Source organism: Cetorhinus maximus, chromosome 16 (genome assembly GCF_964194155.1).
Source record: "Cetorhinus maximus chromosome 16, sCetMax3.hap1.1, whole genome shotgun sequence".
NCBI classification, from domain to species: Eukaryota; Metazoa; Chordata; class Chondrichthyes; order Lamniformes; family Cetorhinidae; genus Cetorhinus; species Cetorhinus maximus.
Genome location: NC_135894.1, coordinates 5,834,122 through 5,850,646, shown reverse-complemented (window position 1 = coordinate 5,850,646; position 16,525 = coordinate 5,834,122). Strand labels below are relative to the sequence as shown.

The following is a 16,525-nucleotide window of genomic DNA, read 5'->3' as shown; positions in this document are numbered from 1 at the left end:
GATAAGATGATGGCTGATCTGATTCTGGCTGATCTGATTCTGGCCTGAACTCCGCTTTCCTGCTGGTCTGCGTAACCCTCGATTCTCTTGTCAATCTAAAATCTACCTTAACTCAGCCTTGAATATATTTAATCACCCAGCCTCCACTCGCCTCTTGGGAAGAGAATTCCACAGACTAACTAAATTTCTTCTCATCTGAGTCTTAAATGGGAGACCGCTATTTTTTAAAACAGTGTCCCTAAGTTCTCCTCCCAAAAGAGGAAAAATCCTCTCAGCACAAACCCTATCAAGTCCCCTCAGGATCTTCTGTGTTCAATAAGATCACCTCTCAGCCTCCTGAACACCAACGGGTATAGGCCCAATCTGCTTAACTTTTCATCATAAAATAAACCCCTTCATCCCAGCAATCAGTCGAGTGAACCTTCTCTGAAATGGTTCTAATGCAATTATACCCTTTCTTAAATATATACACCAAAACTGTATAGTTTACTCCAGATGCTGTCTGACTAAGGCCATGTTTAGCTGCAGCAAAACTTCTTTTACAATGTATTCCCCTTGCAATAAAAACATATGAAATAGGGGCAGGAGCCAACTATTCCGCCCTTAGAGCCCACTCCGCCATTCACTGAGATCATGGTTCATCTTCCACTTCAACAACATTTCCTTTTATTAACCCCATGTTCCATGATGCTTTCAATGTGTAGAAATCTATAAATCTCAGTCTTGAATATACTAAATGACTGAGCCTCCTCTGGGCAGTGAATTCCAAATATTCACCACCCTCTGAGTGAAGAGATTCCTGCACATCTCAGTCCTAAATGGCCTGCCCCTTATTCTGAGACTGTGTCCCCTGGTTCTAGATACCCCCAGCCTGGGGCAACCTCCTACCTGCATCTACACTGTCAATCCCTGTAAGAATTTTGTATGCCTGAATGAGATCACCTCTCATTCTTCTAAACTCAAGAGAATAGAGGTCCAGTCTATTTAATTTTTCCTCAGCACGCATTGCTCCAGGAATTATTTTAGTGGAACCTTCATTGCACTCAGTCTAAAACAAGTATATCTTTCCTTAGGTAAGAAGACAAAAACTGCATAGAATGCTCCTGTTGCCGTCTCACCAAGGCAGTGAGACATCTTTACTCCTAAACTCAAATACACTTGTAATAAAAGCCAACATACCATTTACCTTTTTAACTGTTTGCTGTACCTGCATGTTAGCTTTAAGTGAGTCATGAACAAGGACATTGAAATACCTTGGAAGATCAACGCTTCCCAGTCTCTCACCATTTAACAGATGTCTGTATTTGTTATTTCCTGCCAATGTGGATAACCTCACATTTCTCCATGTTGTATTCCATCTGCCAAATTTTGGCCACTCTCTTATCCTCTCCAGATCCCATCGAAACATCTTTGCATCCTCCTCACAACTCACACTTCCACTTAATATCCAGTCACCCGCAAACATCTAAATATTACATTTAATCCCCACGGCCAAATCATTGATATAGATTGTGAATAGCTGCGGCTGTGATACTTGCGCTAGCTCACTGTACCACATCCACGGGTCTCCCCTTATCTATTCTGCTGACTGCATCCTCAAAAACCCCAACAAGTATGTTAAACATGATTTCCCTTTCATAAATCCATGTTGAATCTGCCCAATGATACCATTATTTTCTAAGTGTTCTATTATCACATCCTTTATTGCAGAATCTAGCATTTTCCCTACTACTTATGCCAGGCTAACAGATCTCTAGTTCCCAGTTTACTCTCTACCTCCTATCTTAAACAACGGGGTTATATTTCCCACCTTCCAATCTGCAGAAACCATTCCAGAGGCTACAGAATTTTGAAATATGATCAGCAACGCATCTACTATCTCTGCAGCCACTTCCTTCAACACTCTGGGATGTAGAACATCAGGTTAACGGGGTTTATCTACTTTAGGTCCCAGTAATTTTTCGAATACTTTTTTTTTAACAAATATTAATATCTTGCAGTTCCTCGTTTACACTAGTCCCTTGATTCTCCTTTATTTCTGAGCGATTTTTTAGTATTTTTCTTTGAGAAGACAGACACAAAGTATTTGTTTAATTTCTCTGCCATTTCCTTATTCCGCATTGTAAGTTTTCCTGACTTTGCTTGAAATGGACCCACGTTTATTTTTACTAATATTTTCCTCTTTACATACCTACAGAAGCATTTACAATCAGTTTTTGTGTTTCTTGCTAGTTTACTCTCATATTCTATCTTTTCTTTCTTATTCTATTTCTATGTCCTACTCTGCAGATCTCTAAAATGCTCCCAATTATCAGGCTTTCCATTTTCTGGTAACTTTATACATCTCTTCCCTTGATCTAATACAATTCTTGATTTCTTCCGTTTGGTCACTTTGGTTGCTGGGTTTTTGTGCATCAAAGTATTTGTGTTGTAAACACATCACATTTCAAAGCCTTGAATGGAAATTGGGGTAAAGGCACCACTGAGATTCACATTCAGGGTCTTCGGTTTACTAGACAGTCGTTGGAACTGTTTCAGCCACAGCATCCATAGTAACGCCAAAAGACCAATTGTCTCCCTAATCACTTGTTCCACTGCATGCCTAGCGATTCATGGACTGGGGCTCCCAGATCCCTCAGTACCGTACAGTCTGCAGTCTTTCTCCATTCAGGTAAGATACTGCTTTTCTATTCTTACAGCCAAAGAGGACAAATTCACATTGTCCCACATTAAACTCCATCTGCCAATTTTTTGCCCATTCACTTCACCTCTAAATCCCTTAATAGACTCTTTATGTCCACTTGACAAGTTACTTTCCTACCTTTGCGCCATCGGCAAATTTAGCTACCATGCATTCAGTTCCTTCACACAAGTAATTTACACCGGTATTTGAGGCCCCAGCACTGACCTCTGTGTCACTCCACTAGTAGCAGTTTGCCAAACCGAAAATGACCCTTTACCCCAACTCTCTGTTTGTTGTTAGCTAATCAATCATCTATACATACTAATATGCTACTACCTATATTACAAAATCTTATCTTGTTATCTTTTATATCTTTAATGTCACACTTTATCAAATTGATTTTGGAAATCCAAGTGCACCAAATCTACAGATTCTCCTTTATCAATTTTCATGTTACTTCCTCAAAGAAATCTAATACATTCGCCCCATGTGATTTCCAATCTGCTGGACCTTCCATGAATCTAGGGAATTTTGGAAGATCAATGCATCTACTCTGTCTGCAGCCACTTCCTTTAAGACCCTATGATGAAAGCCATCAAGTCAAGGGACTTGTCAATCTTTGGTTCTAATAGTTTCCCTAATACCATTTCCCTCAGAACCCTGATTGTTTTAAGTTCCTCCTTTCTTTTCACCTCTTGATTTCCAAGTATTCTTGGGATGTTTCTTGTGTATTCTACAGTGAAGAGGGAGACAAATTGCCTGTTCAACACTTCTGCCATTTCCTCCTTTCCCAATATTAATTTCCCAGCCTCATTCTCGAAGAAACCTGTGCACACTTTAGTTCTCATTTCCTATATAAATATTTGGAGAACCTTTATCAGGTTTTATACTTCTAACTTGCTCTCATACTATGCTAATTATAGGCATCTTTACTAAGATGTCATTAATTAATCCAGTCTCATTGAACATTCCCAGGTCTAAAATAGTCGTTCTGTGGTGGGTACTAGGATATACTGACTAAGAAGTTGTCTTGAATACACTCTACGAGCTCATATTCCAGGAAACCTTTGCCATTCTGCTTCATCCAATATGTATGAAGATTAAAATAACCCGCGGTTATTGCAGCACCATTCTTACAGGCGCACATGTTTTTTTCTGCATATTCAGTCCGAAAGTGTGAAGGTATTAGGGGCCTATAAGCTACTCCCACATGGACTGCTGTGGTTCAAGAAGGCAGCTCACCACAACTTTTCCAAGGACAATTAAGGATGGGCAATTAATGTTGGCCTAGCCAGTGATGCCTGGATCGCATGATTGAATAAAAAAGTGACATGTTACCTTTGCTAATTCTTATTTCTACTCAAACTAATTCTACATCTTGATCTTCTGAACTAAGGTCATCTCTGACTACTGTGCTAATGTCATCAGTTATTAACAGAGCGACCCCAGGACCTTTTCCTCACTTTTGCCATCTCATCACTTTTTTCTTTTTTGCAAATTATTGGCCACAGTGACCGGGGACAGACACCCAACTCTGAGGAGGAGGGGAGACCTCGCAATATTCCCCTACACCGAGACACAAAGATCTTTGGGACTGGCATCCCATAGCCTAGGGTTCAGAGAGAGAAATAACATGAATCAAACTAAATGTTTCCTTTTATTCATAGCTAACACTAATAATAATGGACCGTGTTTTTTAATACTAGTAACAGTGCACAAATATATTGTTAAATATTCAGTTATTCTAAACACAATCTCACACTGTCTAGTACTTACTCCAGTTTCTGTATTTTACAGTCCGGTCTCCTCAGAGCTAAAGACAGTCGTTTCATTCCTGAATCTCCCAGTTCGTTAGCAGTCAGGTCCAGACCTGTCAGTGAGCGATTAAAAACAGAGGCAAGATCCTCAGCACAAGAATCTGTCAGATTGTTGCCCCATAGACTAGGGGGTGGGGGGAGGGTTCGAGAGAGAAAAAATAACAGGAATCAGAATAAATTTCCAGTTTTTTTCAAAGAATGTAACTAATTAAAATAATAATATACAGTTTGAAACATTCAAGAAACACAACTTCAAACCATAAAAGCAATCTATAATTGATGCTGTGGGTGTGAAATATAAAGGAATGTTCTGTAAAGAGTCAGCTTGGGAGACAGTATCTGTGAAGGGAGAAACAGAGACCAGAGTCCCGCAGGCGGGCGCGTGCCTGACCCAAGCAGGCGGGGAATCGGGCGAGATGATGTCGGACGAGCGTCCTGACGTCATCGCGCACTAGAGTGATATTTCGCTTGGCGGGCACGCGCAAATGTTGAAGAGCTCCCGCGGATAATGAAGCGGGAAATTAAACCCATTAACGTCCCAATTGTTCTATTGGGTGTTGAACCACGTCATACTCGCTGTAATTCTAGGGTCACGACCTCAAAGGGATAATTTCCCTGCTTGCAAGACACATCCACAGTATCCCCAAGTCCTTGACCGGGGTCGCTAGAGGACATGGGACATCAGTGATCAGGGGATGGAGTTTGTGGTGGGGATGAGGATAATGGCCGTGAGTGCTGCACACAGGGTGAAGCTTACAACTTCACTTATGGCTTATGATGAAAGTGAAATTGGTAGAAAGGTCATTCCTCCCCAGCCACTGGCAATGCCCAGGCAGCAGCATTGGCTGTTAGAGACATATCAGCCTCTCTGGAGGGCCCAGTCAGAGTTGATTTGTGATAACCAAATGGCTCCATGCAGGACCCATCCCTGTGGTGTCATGATGGACAGTCAGGCTGCACCAGTTTAGGCTCATTCCGGACTTTGATGGAAGGTGAAGCGCTGGAGCTGGGAAGCCTAGAGGCTGGGCGGCAATTACTGATGGTGAGATAGGTTGTGGAGCTGGGAGAGAGAGTGTTTAAATAGATGGACAGAGGAGAGCCTCTGGTGACCACAAAACATTGTGTTCATGTGTGCATCACTGTTCACACAAAATAATCTGAAGGGTGTGTTGTAATGTGCATTGCCCTCGAATCACTCTTCTCGCTCTCACAAATCAAGGACTCCTGTGACCGGGGGACAGCTCACCTCTGAGGTGGAGGAGGGCTCCTCAGAGGGTGCACCATCACTTTATTCCCCTGCACCCTCAGCACAAACATCTGTGCAACTGATAATCCATAGATGGGATTAGAGACAGAAATTACATGAATCAGAGTAAATGGAGATTTTTAAAATTAATAACTTTATCACCGGCACTAGTAAAATTGGACAGCATTTATTTATTATACCAGCAACAGGGCTGACATTGTTTTGTTTTCTATCCTATTATAAACACAATATCACACAGTTTGTACTTACCCCAGTTTCTGTATTTTACAGTCCGGATCCCTCAGAGCCTCAGACAATAGTTTCAACTCTGAATCTCCCAGTTTATTAATATCAAGGTTCAGATCCGTCAGTGACCGGTTTGTACTGAGAGCAGAGGCGAGATCCTCGACAGCAGAACTTGTGAGATCGTTACAACTTAGGCTGAAGATCAGAGGGCGAAAGATAACAGGGATCAGTGTAAAGTCACTGTTTCAAAGACCATGAATGACAATAATAATATATAGTGTGAGAAATTCAAGAAACAGCTTCCATTGATCTAGTAGGTAAAACGTTGGTGAAAATCTGAAATCTAAATAGAATATGCTGGAAATACTCAGCAGGTCAGGCAATATCTGTTCAGAGAGAAAAAGAGTTTAATATTTCTATCAATGCACTTTCATTAGAATTGAACAAAAAAAAAAATCAGCGAATCAGCAGGTTTTAAACAATGAGGGAGCCCTGGTTACTGAATGAATTGCTGAAATGGCAGAAGACAGATCAAGGGTTGCACGCTGATGAGTGCTGCATGCAGGAGACATGCATGTGGTGCCATGCGGGACAGTCAGGCTGCCACCAGTATAGGCTAGTGTGTCTCTTTGATGGGCGAGTTACATGAAGATTTCTATGCTTGCAGATGAAACAGCTGACGAGAGGGCCTGAGCCAAGATGGGTCGCTGTGTCCCAGATCTCCTCAACCTTACACCCATGGAAATTCAGACACATGAACTGGGAGATCTGGAGGCAGGGCGGTCAATCACTGATGTTGAGGTGGGTTGTGGAGTTGAGAGAATAAGTGCCCTACTGGATGGACACAGGAGAGCCTCTGCTGACCACAAAACATCTTGTTCATTTGTCCATCACTGGTCAAAAACAATAATCTGAAGGATGTGTTTTAATATGCATTTCCCTCCATTCACGATTCTTGCTGTCGCAAATCAAGGACTTCTGTGACCTGGGGCCAGCCGTCCACCTCTGGGGAGGAGGAGGGGTCCTCAGAGGGTGAACAATCACTTTATTCCCCCGCACTCTCAGCACATCTATCTGTGGGACTGACATCCCATGGACTGGATTAGAGACAGAAATAACATGAATATGAGTAAATGTAGATTTACTCAAAAATTAATAACTTTATCACTGGCACTAATAAAATTGGACAGCGTTTATTTATTATACCAGTAACAGGGCTGACATTGTTTTCTTTTCTATCCTGCTATTATAAACACAATATCACACAGTCTGTACTTACCACAGTTTCTGTATTTTACAGTCCGGATCCCTCAGAGCCTCAGACAATAGTTTCACCCCCGAATCTCCCAGTTTTTTATTATCAAGTTTCAGATCCGTCAGTGATCGGTTTGTACTGAGAGCAGAGGCGAGATCCTCGGCACAAGAAGCTGTGAGATTGTTATAACGCAGGCTGAAGATCAGAGGGAGAAAGATAACAGGGATCAGAGTAAAGTCAGTGTTTTAAAGACCATTAATGACAATAATAATGTATAGTGTGAGAAATTCAAGAAACAACTTCCATTAATCTAGAAGGTAAAATACTATCGTTGGTGTAAATCTGAAATCTACATAGAATATGCTGGAAATACTCAGCAGGTCAGGCAATATCTGTTCAGAGAGAAAAAGAGTTTAATGTTTCTGTCAATGCACTTTCATTAGAATTGAACAAAAATTCAGCGAATCAACAGGTTTTAAACAGCAGGGAAATGGGGATGGGAGGGTGGCAAGGAAAGGACAATATGAAAAAGGATGATGATACAAAACAAAAGCACAGGATTCCCATGTCCTTATCCGGGTTGCTAGGGAGGGGCTTGGGATGTTCAATGGCTTGGGAAGGGAGTTTGTGATGGGGCTGAAGATAATGACTGGAATTTTACCGGAGGCGGTGAAGGCCTGATCAGATTGTAAGTGGGTGTTTGAACGGAGGGTCAGGGTAGTCAGAGTTACGAATGCGATTTTATCAGAGCTGACAGGTGGGAGGAGCCGTCCACTTCGGGGGTGCAGACGGGGGACATCCTGGTTCAGACAATGCTGGGGCCATCTTTAAAGGCAGCCAGCAGTACTTTCAAACACAGCAGCTCTGGAGGGACCAGCGAGGGAGCCCTCGTTACTGAATGAAGGGCTGAAATGGCAGATGACAGATCAAGGGTTGCACGCTGATGAGTGCTGCATGCAGGAGAAATGCATGTGGTGCCATGCGGGACAGTCAGGCTGCCACCAGCATAGGCTAGTGTGTCTCTTTGATGGGCGAGTTACATGAAGATTTCTAAGCTTGCAGATGAAACAGCTGACGAGAGTGACTGAGCCAAGATGGGTCACTGTACCCCAGATCTCCTCTTCCTTCCACCCATGGAAATTCAGACACATGAACTGGGAGATCTGGAGGCAGGGTGGGCAATCGCTGATGTTGAGGTGGGTTGTGGAGCTGAGAAAATGAGTGCCCTAATGGATGAACACAGGAGACACTCTGGCGAGCACAAAACAAACATTTCCCTAGAAACACTATTTTTTCTTTCACAGATCGAGGGCTGTGACCGGGTGACAGCCATCCACCTCTGAGGACGAGAAGGGGACCTCAGAGGGTGCACCGTTCATTATTCCCCTCGCACCCTCCACCAGTGCAGGTACAATCACGTCGGGAGATAGTCACATTCCATTAGTAAAGGAGTCACAATCTGCTGAACAGCACAGACACGCCCGAGCAGCTGATGGATACAGTAATAGCCAAGGTCACTCACACTCGGAGGGCTCTGGGAGGGAAAGGCAATGTCAAGCTTCAGGCTGATGAAATGTCACCAGCGTCTTCAACAAGGTAGCAGATGTTGGAACTGCAGCATGAGGTATGTTAACATAAAGAAGCTGTGTGTAACCAGACACAAAGGCTGTAGGAGTTAATCCAAGCGATGAGTATTGCTTTGTCCCAGGCATGAGTGCCCTAGCCATCCTGTACTGAGAGATTGGTGACCTTGATGGACAGTCACTCCAGCAGACCAACGATTGGAGATACACACTGACCTGCATGTCATCACCACCTCCATGAGCAATGGCTGGGTGAGAGGGAGTGAGGTGACTGGAGTCACCATAAAGTCCTCGGACTCCTCAGGTGAGCAGGAAGGGTCCAGTGTGCCCTGGAAGTGTATAGGAGAGACTGCCTGCAGCATCTGGGGGCTCCTCTCAGAGTGCTCCTGGATTTGGCAGCGTGTCCTCCACTGCTCTGACCGGAACACCAACACCTCACAAACGCACGATAACAGAGCCTATTCCAGTATCTGTGCAGGAGGCCCTCAGTATGCTGCGGACCTCCAGACCTCAGGAAACCAGAGGACAACCACCATGGTCATTGAAATCCTCGGAGGAGAAAGGTCAGCACCCTGCCTCCACCTCAGCTGACAGCGCAGGGGGAGTGCAATGTAAGAGCCCCCATCATCACTTTAAAAGGTTCATCTCATTGCACTTGGGTTTCACAGGGTTATATTTCATTGTGACATATCACCTTGCTGTGTATGTGTCTTCAATGAATTTTAAGACGGTGCATCACAAAATTAATCTTTCACCATTATTTTAAGGACATTACTGGGCCTTTAACAGTTCACTGCCTCCTGCAAAGGGTGACAATGGATGGACAACACAGAATAAGTTCAATTCATTTCCAGCATTTTTGCCTCATGTGCTAACGGTTCAAGGGAAATGTTAGAGACATTCAAAGAAACAGCAACAGAGCTGCACCAGGTGGAAGATTAATTATATTAAATGGGTGTCTTAGTAAAGACTCATATGGAACACGTCTGTATGTTGAATCTCAAGCTTCACTTGCACGTTTTGACCAGGTGACAGTGCAGGGACGGGGATATAGTTCCAAGTCAGGATGGTGTGTGACTTCGAGGGGCACTTGCAGTTTCTGATGCATCTGCTGACCTTGTCCTTCCAGGTGGTAGAGACCACGGTTTTGGAATTTGCAGTTGAAGGAGTCTTGGTGTGATGCTGCCCCCAATGTGGGTCGGTGGTGGAGGGAATGGATGTTAAGATGGTCAATGGGATTCTGTACAAGCATGCTCATTTACCCTGGATGGTGTCGAGCTTCTTGATTGTTGTTAGAGCTGCACTGATCCAGGCAAGTGGAGAGCATTCCTTCATATTCCTGACTTGTGGCCTTCTAGATAGTTAAGAGATTTTGGGGTGTCAGGAGGTGAGTTACTCACTGCAGAATTCCCAGCCTCTATGGCCTGGGAGGTGGGTGGAGGTGGTGGTGGAGCGGTGGTGAGGTTAGATTCTCTGTTGTTGGAGATGGTAATTGCCTGGCTCTTGTGTGGTGCATTTGTTATTTGCCACTTATCAGGCCAAGCCTACAAATTCTCAAAGTCGTGCTGCACAAGAACAAAGAAATAGGAGCCGGAATAGCCTGCTCAGACAATATGATCATGGATGACCTAGGGTTTCAACTCCACTTTCCCACCCACTCCCCATGTTGCTCAATCCCATGAGGGACCAAAAACCTGTCCATCTCAGCCTTAGAATTATTTATTCAACGATGGGCATCCACAACCCTTTGGGATAGAGAATTCTAAAGATTCATAACCCCTTAAGTGAAGCATCAGTCTTTAAAGTTCAGTAGCCTATACTGAGACTGTTTCCCTGCAGACAGAAGTTAGGGAGCTAGGTAAGAAATTAGCAAGCGCAGCCTGAAAAGCAGTAATCTCTGGATATCTCCTTGTATCCCGCACAAGTGAGCACAGAAATAGGAGGTTAAGCAGATGAATTAGTGGCTGGAAAGATGGTGCAGTGGAAAGGGATTTAGAATTGCTGGGACGTTGTAAGCAGCTCTGAGGGAGGTGGGACCTCTACAGGTCAGATGGATTGCACCGAAACAGAGCTGGAGCTGAGTTCCTGGTGATTTGCTCCTGGTATTGAGGAGGGTTTAAACTAACTTGGCAGGAGTGTGGGAACCAGCAGGTATTAACAGAGAGGAATACCAAGGAATACTGCGAGAAATATATAGCACTAGAGTAGGAAATAATAAGTTATTAAGTCTGTACAGAGTAAGGGAGAAGACACTAAAGTCTAAATCAGGGTTACAGAGCATGTTTGTGAATGCATGGAGTGTGGTAAATAAAATTGGTGAGTTCCAGGTGCACGTGCCATGTGGAAATATGGTGTGTGGCAGTAACAGAGGCCTCACTCAGCGAATGGCAGGGCTGGGTATTATCTATTCCTGAATATAGGGTATTCAGGAAAGATAGGAAAGGGAGAAAATGGAATGGGGTGGTTGGAATGATTAAGCAGAATATTTCAGTGCTGGAGTAAGGGGATGATCCAAAGACGACAAGGACAGAATTTATATGGCTCGATCTATGGAACAAAAAAGGTGCAATTACATTCCTAGTCTCTAGGCTACCAACTAGGGGAAAGATGGAGAAGAACAAATTTGCAAGGAAATTCCAGAGAGGTGCAAGAATTATAGAGTAGTTATAATGGGGAACTTTAATTTTCCAAATATAGACTGGGATAGTATTAATGTGACAGGCAGAGAGGGGCCAGAATTCCTAGAGTGACCAGGAAATTGTTCTACAGCCAACTTTAATGGTCTAAGAATGGGTCTGACCCAGTTAAATTGGACTGTTTGAGCCAATAATTGTCAGACGTGTCTGGCCTCCCCCATTGAGGATGGGAATATTGGTGGAGCCTTTTCCTCCAGTGAGCTGTTTAATCGCCCGTCACCATTCACAACTGGATGTGACAGGTGTACAAAACTTTGATCTTATCGGTTGGTTGTGGGATCATGTTCTTCTCCCATTAGTTGGCATGCAAGTTGTCCTGGGTTGTAGCTTCACCAGTTTGGTGCCTCGTTTTTAGGTGCACCCAAGTCTAAGTCATTAGCATATATCAAGAAATGTAATACTGCTTGTCCTGAAGCAACCGGTGGAGAGCTCCACTGTCTGCTTCCTCGAACTGAAAAACAACCATTAACAACTATTTTCTGTTTCCTGTCACTCAGACAACTTTATATCCATGCTGTCACAGTCCCTTTTATTACTTGGGCTTTAACTTCGCTGCCAAGCTAATTATGTGCCTATTAATAAGTTTTATTTTAAACAACACTATTCCCAATACTAATAATAACGTGTTTATGTTTCAGATTATTAAATATGGAAATTATTGTCATTGGCAGCTGCGCCTTGAGCTCTTCAGCCCCAAGCTTTGGATTTCCCTTCCTCATTCCTTCCACCTCTCTACCCCTCTCTTCTCCTTTAACACTCTCGTTAAAACCTTCCTCCCTGACTTGGCTTTTAGTTGCCTGTCCTAATATCTCATTTTCCACGCTGCCCAAGTCTGTTCGATAACACTCCTGTGAAGTGTCTTGGGACAATTAACTATATTAAAGCTGCTATATGAATGAAAGTTGATGTTGTTGTTGATGACACCATGACTGATACTAATGATACCGTACAGTGTTCGACATCCTGTTATCAGAAACAACATCTCACACAGTTTCTGAATTTTACTGTTGGGTTATTGGGAGCCACAGACTGTGATAGCTGATTCATTTTGATGGTTTATTATCTGCCTTACCAATATATTTGTGAATGTTTTACACTTTTATTACAAACTGAGAAATTTTCTAGTTTAAAGATCTATAATGTGAATGTCTAATTAAGCTAAGCTAAAAATGTAAGAATACAATATGGGGGGGAATTTTACTGCACGGGAGGGGCTGTAAAATAGGATGGGCCGTTCACAATCCATTGACTTCGGCGGGGTCTGGAAAATCCCGCTGGCGAGAGGGGCCATAAAATTCCACCATGGGAATTGTAGAAGCAATAATCGTTTTGTCCAGTTTTTAATTCTGATTCATGTCTTTGAGAATGACTTTAAATGATTTTTGAAGGTATTATTCCTGAATCTTGCAGTTTGTCATAACTCAGATCCAGGCTCATCAGTGCCCAATTTGTGCTGAGAGGGGAGCTATGAATATGTGAGGCTGTTACTATCTGGCTGGAGATCATAGAGAGAAATATTTCATTAATCAGAGTAAATCCGTGGTGTTTATTAATAACACTAAAACTTGTAGTAATGATAATGTGCAGTGTTTATTAGTGACACTATTACTGATAATCATAATACTTTACAGCATCAGACATGCAGTTATTATAAACATAATTCCACAGTCTGGTACCTTGCTGGGAGACAGAGCAGAGCTGCAGGAGACAGTTAGGTTCTGAGAAGCGCCAGTAAATAAAGACCAAGGATTGCAGAGCGGCCGACCCTGCTGGGAGTGGGAGCGGAGCTACAGGGGGCAGTCGGGAGCTGAGGAATGCCTACAAATAAAGACCAGGGATTGCAGAGCGGCCGACCTTGCTGGGAGTGGGAGCGGAGCTGCAGGGGGCAGTCGGGAGCTGAGGAATGCCTACAAATAAAGACCAGGGATTGCAGAGCGGCCGACCTTGCTGGGAGTGGGAGCGGAGCTGCAGGGGGCAGTCGGGAGCTGAGGAATGCCTACAAATAACGACCAGGGATTGCAGAGCGGCCGACCTTGCTGGGAGTGGGAGTGGAGCTGCAGGGGGCAGTCGGGAGCTGAGGAATGCACCGTTTCAGCTGCTGTCAGGCAGCAGTGGGGGGTATAGGCGATTGTGACGTCACAGGAAGCCAGTGCGTTGATTGGCCGGTAAGTCCCCAGTGGGAGGGACAGTGTGCAGGCTTATACTGGTGTGGGAGTTAAGGTAGATATATAAATAAAAATAACTAAGACTTTGAAATTAAATAACCCGAAACTTTAAAACCTTGAGCGAGGCACAAAACAGGAAACTATAGGTATTTGTGGTGGGTAAGTTGTTAAAATTGATCATTAAGGGGGTGATAGCTAAACACATAGAAAAACTCGGGTAATCAGGTAGAGTCAGCATGGTTTTGTGAAAGGAAAATCATGGGCAGAAAGGGATGGGGGTTGGGTGGGGTCGGGCGCGATCCCGATGGGCGCTCCAGATCGAGGCTGTGCCGCCATTTTACGTGGGCGGGTCAATTAAAACCCACCCAGCGTGACGCACGCCCCCGAAGCGCTGAACGCTCCCTTTGGGGGCAGCGGGAATGGGGAGGGGGGATTCCCTCAGTCGGGGCCTGCGATCTTTCACACATGCGCGGGTGACAGAGGCGGAAATCTCCCTGAGGCACAGAGCGGCCTCACCGAGATTAATTGTGGAATGAAAGTTTTTATTAAAGACACAAAAAATTATTTCAACATGTCCCCTCATGAGACAGTGTTTATCAAATGTTTAAAAATGTTTAATTTAATTAATAAAACCTTCATGAAACCTAATCCCGCCCATGGATGAGGATTTATGAAAAATGTGAAGGCCACCTGGACTCTTTGCCTGCCCTCCAACCTTAAGGTTGGACAGGCAGCATTCTGAACTACTTTCATTACTTTCTTAAAGGCCTCAATAGGCCTTTGACAGTTTGGCTGCACACCCGCCAAACTGAAAATCTAAATAGCGCGCGGTGACGCTGAGACTCCCGTCCGAAGTCACCGTGCGTCATTTTATGTGTCGGTGAGCAGGCCCCACTCACGCTCGCCAACCCGAAAATTCTGCCCATATTTAACCAGTTTATTGGGAATTATTTGAAGGAGTAATATGCACTGTGGATAAAGGGAGCTTGTAGACAGACTGTACTTGAATATCCAGAAGGCATTTGATAAGGTGCCATGCCAAAGGTTACTGTGGACAAGAAATGCTGGTGGTGTAGGGGGTAACATATTAGCATGGATAGGAGATTGGTTGGCTGGCAGAAAGCAGAGGATGTATAAATGGGTCTTTTTTCTGAAAAGCAGGATGTGTCGAGTGGAGTCCCGCAGGGATCTGTGCTGGGGTCTCAGCTTTTTACAATTTACATCAATGATTTACCTGAAGGGAGTGATGGCACGGTCGCTAAATTTTCAGATGATACAAAGAATAGGTTGGAAAGTATTTTGTCAAGAGGATAGAAGGAGGTTACAGATGGATATAGATAAGTTGAGTGAGCAAAAATCTGGCACATGGATTATAACGTGGGAAAATGTGAAGTTGTTCACATTGGAAGGAATAATAAAAAAGTAGAATATTATTTAAACAGAGAACGACAGTAGAATTCCGAGGTGTAGATGGATCTGGGTGTTCTAGTACATGAGTCATAAAAAGTTAGTTTGCAGGTACAGCAAGTAATTCAGAAGGCTAATGGAACGCTGTCCTTTATTAAAGGGGAATTGAACAGAGAAGTAAGGATGTTATGCTTCAGTTATACGGGGCATTGGTAAGACCGTATCTTGAATAGTGTGTAGTTTTGGTCTCCTTATTTAAGGAAGGATGTAAATGCGTTGGAGGCAGTTCATAGGTGGTTTCCTGGATTGATACCTGGAATGAGTGGGTTGTCTTGTGAGGAAAGGTTGGACAGAATGTGCTTGTTTCAATTGGAGTTTAAAAGCATGAGGGGTGATTTGATTACAGTATAATAAGATACTGAATGGTCTTGATGAGGTGGACATGGAAAAGATTTTTCCTCCTGTGGGTGAGTCCAGAACTCGGGGTCACTGTCTTTAAAATTACGGTTTTTCATTTAAGGACAGATATGAGAATTTGTTTTCTCTCAGACAGTTGTGAGACTGTGGATCTCTCTGCCTCAGAAGGTGGAGGAGGCGGGGTTATTGAATATTTTTAAGGCGGAACTGGATAGATTCTTGTTAGGCAAGGGAATCAAAGATTATCAGCTGTAGATAGGAATGTGAAATTCAAAACACAAGCAGATCAGCCATGATCTTATTGAATAGCAGAGCAGGATTGAGGGTCCAAATGACCAACTCCTACTCCTATTTCTTATGTTCTTATGTACTAAACTCAGTTTCTGAATTTTACTACCTAGATTCCTCAGAGCTGCAGACAGAAGTTTCACTCCAGAATCTTTCAGTTTATTATTACTGAGGTCCAGGTTCGTCAGTGACCGGTTTGTACTAAGAGCGGAGGCAAGATCCTTAGCACAAGAAACTGTGAGAGTGTTCTTACACAGTCTGGAGATCAGAGGGAGATAAAACAGTGGAAATCTGGACAAAATACAGGTGGGGGTGAAATTGGACATGAATGGAGCTGCAGAATAGTCAGCACTGCATCGGTCATCTGCGATATGGGTCTACTTCAATAGTCCTCAATATCAGGTGTTCCTATAGACACCAGAAAATGTGATTTTACCTGTTTTACATCCCTGCCATTTCCATGTCCATTTTCACCCCACTGATTAATATTAATCCTGTTACTGATACTCATAATAACGTACATAGTGCTATTAATAACCAAAATCCTGAAACCAATAATAAAATACAGTGTCAGACATCCGGTTATTATAAACACAAACTCACACAGTCTGGTACTTACTCCAGTTCCTGAATTTTACAGCCTGGATTCCTCAGGACCGCGACAGTAGTTTCACTTCTGAATCTCCCAGATTATTATGACTTAGTCTAAACAGAGAAGTGAG

At 43.5% G+C, this 16,525-nt stretch overlaps 2 protein-coding genes across 2 annotated transcripts in view; both read right to left on the bottom strand.

The window, feature by feature from the left end:
* Positions 1-16,525, bottom strand: part of LOC144692027 (scavenger receptor cysteine-rich domain-containing protein DMBT1-like) — a 646,815-nt gene that overhangs the window by 449,706 nt on the left and 180,584 nt on the right. The gene's annotated exons all lie outside the window — the stretch shown is intronic.
* LOC144691320 (NACHT, LRR and PYD domains-containing protein 3-like) overlaps positions 1-16,525 on the bottom strand; it is a 56,393-nt gene that overhangs the window by 5,609 nt on the left and 34,259 nt on the right. The window contains 6 exon segments of the mRNA XM_078559322.1: positions 4,460-4,624; positions 6,017-6,187; positions 7,272-7,437; positions 15,886-16,061; positions 16,423-16,465; positions 16,468-16,508. Of these exon segments, the coding sequence (XP_078415448.1) occupies positions 4,460-4,624; positions 6,017-6,187; positions 7,272-7,437; positions 15,886-16,061; positions 16,423-16,465; positions 16,468-16,508 (762 nt within the window).